The sequence below is a fragment of the Miscanthus floridulus genome, chromosome 18 (assembly GCF_019320115.1).
Source record: "Miscanthus floridulus cultivar M001 chromosome 18, ASM1932011v1, whole genome shotgun sequence".
Lineage (NCBI taxonomy): Eukaryota > Viridiplantae > Streptophyta > Magnoliopsida > Poales > Poaceae > Miscanthus > Miscanthus floridulus.
The window spans coordinates 50,847,911-50,854,142 of record NC_089597.1 but is presented as its reverse complement, the minus strand read 5'-3'; the positions used below and the strand labels follow the sequence as shown (position 1 = coordinate 50,854,142).

The following is a 6,232-nucleotide window of genomic DNA, read 5'->3' as shown; positions in this document are numbered from 1 at the left end:
CGAGGCACCTGACTCCAAGCATCATGCAGGGGTGTTCGAGCCCGCGGAGGCCATCAAGCTCGTCCCGATTGACCCTGCCTGCCCCGACGATCGAGCGCTGAGGATCAGCACCACCCTCGACATCAAATAGGAGGTCGTGCTCGTTGACTTCCTCCGTGCGAATGCCGACATGTTCACATGGAGTCCCTCGGACATGCCAGGCATACCGAGGGAGGTCACCGAGCATGCCTTGGACATCCGGGCTGGCTCCAGACCGGTGAAGCAACGCCTATGCCGATTCGATAAAGAAAAGCGTAGGGCTATCGGTGAGGAGGTGCAGAAACTCTTGGCGGTCGGGTTCATCAAGGAAGTGTCCCACCCAGAGTGGTTGGCTAACCCCGTGTTAGTTAAGAAGAAAAATGGGAAATGGAGGATGTGTGTAGACTACATCGGTTTGAATAAAGCCTGTCCAAAAGTCCCCTTCCCATTACCTCGAATCGATCAGATCGTTGACTCCACTGCAGGGTGTGAGACCCTGTCTTTCCTTGATGTGTATTCCAGTTACCATCAAATCAAGATGAAAGAATTCAACCAGCTTGCGACTTCTTTCATCACCCCATTCGGCATGTACTGCTATGTGACTATGCCTTTTGGCCTCAGAAACATAGGGGCCACGTACCAGCGGTGCATGACCTAGGTCTTTGGTGACCACATTGGGTGAACCGTCGAGGCCTATGTGGACGACATCATGGTCAAGACCAGAAAGGCCGAGGATCTCATCAACGACTTGAAGATTGCCTTCAAATGCCTTAGAGAGAAGGGCATCAAGCTCAATCCCGAGAAGTGTGTGTTTAGGGTCCCCTAAGGCATGCTCTTGGGATTCATAGTCTCAGAACGCGGCATCGAAGCCAACCCGAAGAAGGTCTCGGCCGTAACCAGCATGGGACCAATCAGAGACCTCAAGGGAGTGCAGAGGGTCATGGGATGCCTTGCTGCCCTGAGCCACTTCATCTCACACCTCGACGAAAAAGGCTTGCCTCTGTATTGCCTCTTGAGAAAATCCGAACGCTTTTCCTGGACCCCCGAGGCCGAAGAAGCCCTCGCCAAGCTCAAAGCACTGCTCACCAATCCTCCCGTCCTGGTACCGCCGGCTAGAGACGAGGCCCTCTTACTCTATGTCGCCGCAACGACCCAAGTGGCCAGTGCTGCCGTAGTAGTAGGGAGGCAGGAAGAGGGGCATGCTCTACCCATCCAACGATCTGTCTACTTCATCAGCGAAGTACTCTCCGAGGCCAAAACACGATACCCCCACATCCAGAAGTTGATTTATGCCGTAGTCTTGGCTCGGCGCAAGCTACGTCACTACTTCGAGTCTCACCCAATAACCGTGGTGTCATCCTTCCCCCTAGGAGAGATAATCCATAATCAGGAGGCTTCGGGTAGGATAGCCAAGTGGGCCGTCAAACTCATGGGGGAAGCCCTGACCTTTGCGTCTTGAAAAGCAATAAAGTCTCAGGTCTTGGCCGATTTTGTGGCTGAGTGGACTGACACCCAATTGCCACCTGCTTAAGTCCAGACAGAATGCTGGACCATGTACTTCGACGGGTCTCTGGCAAAGACCGGGGTAGGCGCGGGTCTGCTCTTCATCTCGCCCCTCGGAGTACACATGCGCTACATGGTTCGGCTCCATTTTGCCGCCTCCAACAACGCAGCTGAATATGAGGCCCTCGTCAACGGCCTGCAGATCGCCATCAAACTTGGAGTACGGCGTCTTGACATCCGGGGCGACTCGCAGCTCGTCATCGATCAAGTCATGAAGGAGTCAAACTACCTCGACCCCAAAATGGAGGCATACTGCAAGCTGGTACGCCGCCTGGAAGACAAGTTTGACGGTCTCGAGCTCAACCACATCGCGTGGAAATACAACGAGGCCGCAAATGAACTGGCAAAGATGGCCTCGGCACGAGCTCCGATCCCCTCGAACGTCTTTGCTAGGGACCTCCACAAGCCTTCCATCGACTACGCCTCGGCAGGAGAAGAGGGCCCATCGGCCGAAACCACCACAGGGCTCGATGCCCCCTCTACTGCCGAGACTTTCTCGACCAAGCCTGAGGTCATGGAAGTCAACACCGAGCCTCCCCAGGCCGACCAGGACATGGACTGGTGAAAATCCCATTCCTTGCTTGGCTCGCTCGGGGAGAGCTTCCTAGTGACAGGACCGAAGCCCGATGGCTTGCGCGGCGAGCCAAGACTTACGTCCTCTGCAATGGCGAATTGTACAGGCAAAGTTCCTCCGGTGTCCTTCAACGATGCATCACCACTGAGGCAGGCCAAGCCCTGCTTTGGGACTTGCATGCAGGGGCCTGCGGGCACCATGCGGCGCCTCGGACGCTCGTCGGAAATGCTTTCCGCCAATGGTTCTACTGGCCGACGGCGGTTGCTGACGCCACCAAGCTAGTACGCTCCTACGAAGGATGCCAGTACTATGCTCGGCAGACGCACCTCCTGGCCCTGGCCCTCCAAACCATCCCCATTACGTGGCCATTTGCCGTGTGGGGGCTCGACATGGTCGGGCCTCTGCAAAAGGCCCCTGGGGGCTACACCCATCTACTGGTAGCAATCGACAAGTTCTCCAAATGGATCGAGGCTCGTCCGATCAGTTGAATCAAATCCAAGCAAGCAGTGCTGTTCTTCACTGACATTATCCACAGGTTTGGGGTCCCTAACACCATCACCACCGACAACAGGACACAGTTCATCGGCAAAAAATTCTTGACGTTCTGCGATGACCACCGCATCCGTGTGGCCTGGTCGGCCGTAGGACACCCAAGGACCAACGGCCAAGTAGAACGTGCCAACGGCATGATCCTACAAGGCCTCAAGCCAAGAATTTACAACCGGTTGAAGAAGTTTGGCAAGAAATGGCTCACCGAACTCCTATCGGTCATCTGGAGCCTGAGGAACACTCCAAGCCGAGCCACGGGGTTCACGCCTTTCTTCCTAGTCTATGGGGCTGAGGCCATCCTCCCCACTGACTTGGAATATGGTTCCCCAAGGCTATAGGCCTATAATGAACAAAGCAACCGCACCACCCGAGAGGACGCCCTCGACCAACTAGAGGAAGCTCGAGACGTCGTGCTGCTGCACTTGGCTAAATACCAGCAAACCCTACGGCGCTATCAGGCCTGGTGCATCCGAAGCCGAGACTTGAAGGTAGGTGACCTGGTGTTGAGGCTAGCATAGAGCAACAAGGGTCGCCACAAGCTGACCCCGCCATGGGAAGGACCATACATCATCACCCAATTGCTGAAACCCGGGACCTACAAGCTAGCCAACGAGAAGGGCGAAATCTTCACCAACGCTTGGAATATAGAACAGCTACGTCGCTTTTACCCTTAAAATTCCAAACATTGTATATATTGTTTCTCGAAATACAATTGAAAAGCGTTCTTTAGTTGTTCTAATTTTTCGAGAAACCCCCCCCCCCCCCCCGAGCCCATCGTGGGTCTCGGCAATACGATGACACTGTAAGGGAGACTCGGCTCTGCCTCCGTAGAACCGAATCTCCCTCGGGGGCTAGATGGGGGATTCCCCCTAAGTCCCACGCACCATTTTTTAGTCGTTTTTCTAAAAAATTCCTACGCCAAACCCTCTAGCATGCTCTGACGAATCGGTTGCGGAAAACCCAAGGACCAAAAGCCCGTCTCAGGGCCAGAAGGCTGGTAGAGTTGCGAGACGGCCTAAGCCTCTGGGCTACGATGCTCCCTCACCACCTTTCGCCCAGGGGACGGCTTAGGCTCCAAGGAGGTTTTTTTGCAAAGAAATCAGATCAAAGACAACAAGAGGGCAGAGGCTCGGAAATACAAGACAAACAATTAAAGAAACACGAGTACTTCAAAAAGAAAGGCCTCTATGGCCACAAACGTTACGATACATAGTTAATTCCTATTCTATTTACATGGCCTCTTAGGCCGAGGTCACGGCTCAGGGCCTCCAGCATCGGCAGACGGCAGAGGAGCGACCACCTCCTCTTTGAATAGCTTGGCCAACGCCGTACCAAGGCCCTCCGCTGCCTCCATCAGCTTTGCAACCGCCTCATCAGCCTCCTCGTCATCATCGGGCAGGACGTAGCCATCGCTGATGGCTTGGAGGTCAACGCCTATATAGTGCGAGGCGATGATGGCCAGCGCGCCCTTGACACCCGTATGCAGCGCTCCTCGGAGCCGCTCACGCACTTGCATGCTCAATGCAATCAGACGGCTCTCAAGGGAGCTGCCTGATTGAACCCCCTCGACCTCGAAGGCCTCGCAAGTGGTGCGAGTGGCACTCTTCAGTGCCTCGTGCTCCCCGATCTCGATCTCGAGCACCGCCTGCACCACGACGGAAGCCTCGGCTACCTGGGTAACCTCCACCTCTGACTCTGCACCATAGGAAATGAAACGGGGTTGAGCCCAAACGAAAACAAGCTAAATAGGGACGGAAGCCTATGGAACTCACCCTTGGCCTTCAGCTCCCAGCGTCGGACCTCGACCCGAGAGGCCTTGGCTTTCTCCTTCAGGCGCTGGGCCTCGACTCGAGAAGCCTTGGCTGCCTTGGAAGCCTCACTCCCTAGCTCTGCGTCACACCAGGAAGTTAGGGAGCGAACATAAGAAAAAGCAAATAAAACGAGGGGACTAGGACTCACCCTCGGCCTTTCCCCTCCAAACCACAGCCTCGGTTCGCGAGGCCTCAGCCACTGCAAGGGCCTCATCCAAAGCGCCTTTCGTCAGCTGGTGTGCACTTTGTTCTGCTCCTAGCTGCCCAGCAAGAGCCTTGCCCGAGGCCGTGGCTTCTTCGGCTCAAGACCTGAAGGTATCCCAATCACTGGCCATGCGGGTGAGCTCCTCCTCCAACTCCTTGACCCATGCCACCAGAGGGGCAAGCTGCTCCTGAGCCGTGGCCGCTTCGACCTTCGTGTCGGCACAACGAAGGCGGAGGTCCTCCACCTCTACGCTCCGCGCCAACAGGAGCTCATTGGCGCCTGCAAGAAGGCCCTTCAGCCACTGAAGCAGGTCCCAGACGTCCCTCTCCCACCGGAGAAAGACCGACTTCCCAAGGGACCGGGTCTCAAGCTCCTGGGGGAAACAGAATAGGGGTCAATCCCTACAAAGAAAACTTGGAAAAAGACCACCGCATGAGAAAAGAAAGCACGAACTTGGGTGACTCCGGGCAGATCGTTGGCCACCACGGATAGCGCCGTCCGTAGTGACCGCTCCGCCAGCTGGAGGTACTACTCGAACATGTCCCAGCGACCGCCCTCGGCCGTGTCCTCGAGGGCAAATAGAGGCTCTGCCCCAGGGTCATCTCGGCTCTGCCACAGGACACGCGGGTGATCCCTCCCGCGGGGCTCGGGTCGTACTCACGTGAGGGCCGAGCTTCCCTCGCCTAGGGTTGGAACCGGCTGTTCCACGACACCGGCCACCTCGGCGCCGGCCATCTCCTGTGCCCGAGAAGTATCGTCGGAGGAGATCGGAAGGACCTCCACCTCCTGAGTGCTTTCCCGCAACAACGGCGGGCCTTGAACCAAGGGTGCCACCGAGGCCTCCGCCGCCTTCATCTCCACTTCCTGGGCCGACAGCCTCGCCACGATCACATCAGCCTCCGTGGTCCCGGGGGCTCCGGCCTCCACCATCGTGGCCTCGGTGGTCACAGGGGCTCCGGCCTCCGCCATCGTGGCCTCGGTGGTCGTGAGGGCTCCAGTGCCCGCCGCAGCGGCCTCGATGGTCATGGGCGCCGCGGCCTCCGTCGTCCCGGCCTGTGAAACCCTAGGGACCTCGATCCTAGTGGCCTTGGTGGCCAAGGGAACCTCGGCCACATCCAACCCACAGGCCTTGCCATCGCGAGGTGGGGGTGCTCCCTCCCCTGCCTATGTCAGGGCTGCCTCGTCAGCCCCTCCTTGGGTGGCCGGCTCCTTCAGGTCGGCCCTCACCGACGCTGCGCCACGTTGTAGGGCGGCTTGCACCTCCGCCACCCAGTGGGCGGTGGAGCCAGGGTTAACCTTGAGCACTTTTAGGGGTGCCAAGGTAGGCACCTCCGCAGGCTGCTTTTGGCTAAGGACAAAATGTTTACAAGGTTAGCACAAGATAAAAGAACGAACAGAAAGCACTGTGGCTCCACCAAAAATACACCTACCTCGAGCGGGGCTGCAACCGCTTCGGCACGGTGACCCTTGTCTGTGCAGGCGGTGGCAGCGGTAGAGGCATGGCCTCTATGT

General features: G+C 57.2%; 1 protein-coding gene across 1 annotated transcript; it reads right to left on the bottom strand.

Moving 5' to 3' along the window:
* Positions 1–3,956: 3,956 nt before the first annotated feature.
* On the bottom strand, positions 3,957–5,746 carry LOC136523823 (uncharacterized). Its single transcript, XM_066517371.1, has 4 exons — positions 5,441–5,746; positions 4,844–5,093; positions 4,477–4,593; positions 3,957–4,399 (listed from the first exon to the last, which is right to left on the bottom strand). The coding sequence occupies exons 1-4, from the start codon at positions 5,744–5,746 to the stop codon at positions 3,957–3,959; spliced, it is 1,116 nt and encodes a 371-aa protein (XP_066373468.1).
* Positions 5,747–6,232: the final 486 nt, after the last annotated feature.

What these genes read in the sequence shown, in the direction of transcription:
- LOC136523823 (XM_066517371.1), bottom strand. Translation starts at nt 5,746, where the DNA reads ATGACCATCGAGGCCGCTGCGGCGGGCACTGGAGCCCTCACGACCACC. An exon ending in AGGAGATGGCCGGCGCCGAG is followed by an intron (nt 5,094 to 5,440) that starts GTGGCCGGTGTC and finishes TGTTTCCCCCAG; the next exon opens with GAGCTTGAGACCCGGTCCCT. An exon ending in GGAGCTCACCCGCATGGCCA is followed by an intron (nt 4,594 to 4,843) that starts GTGATTGGGATA and finishes GGTGTGACGCAG; the next exon opens with AGCTAGGGAGTGAGGCTTCC.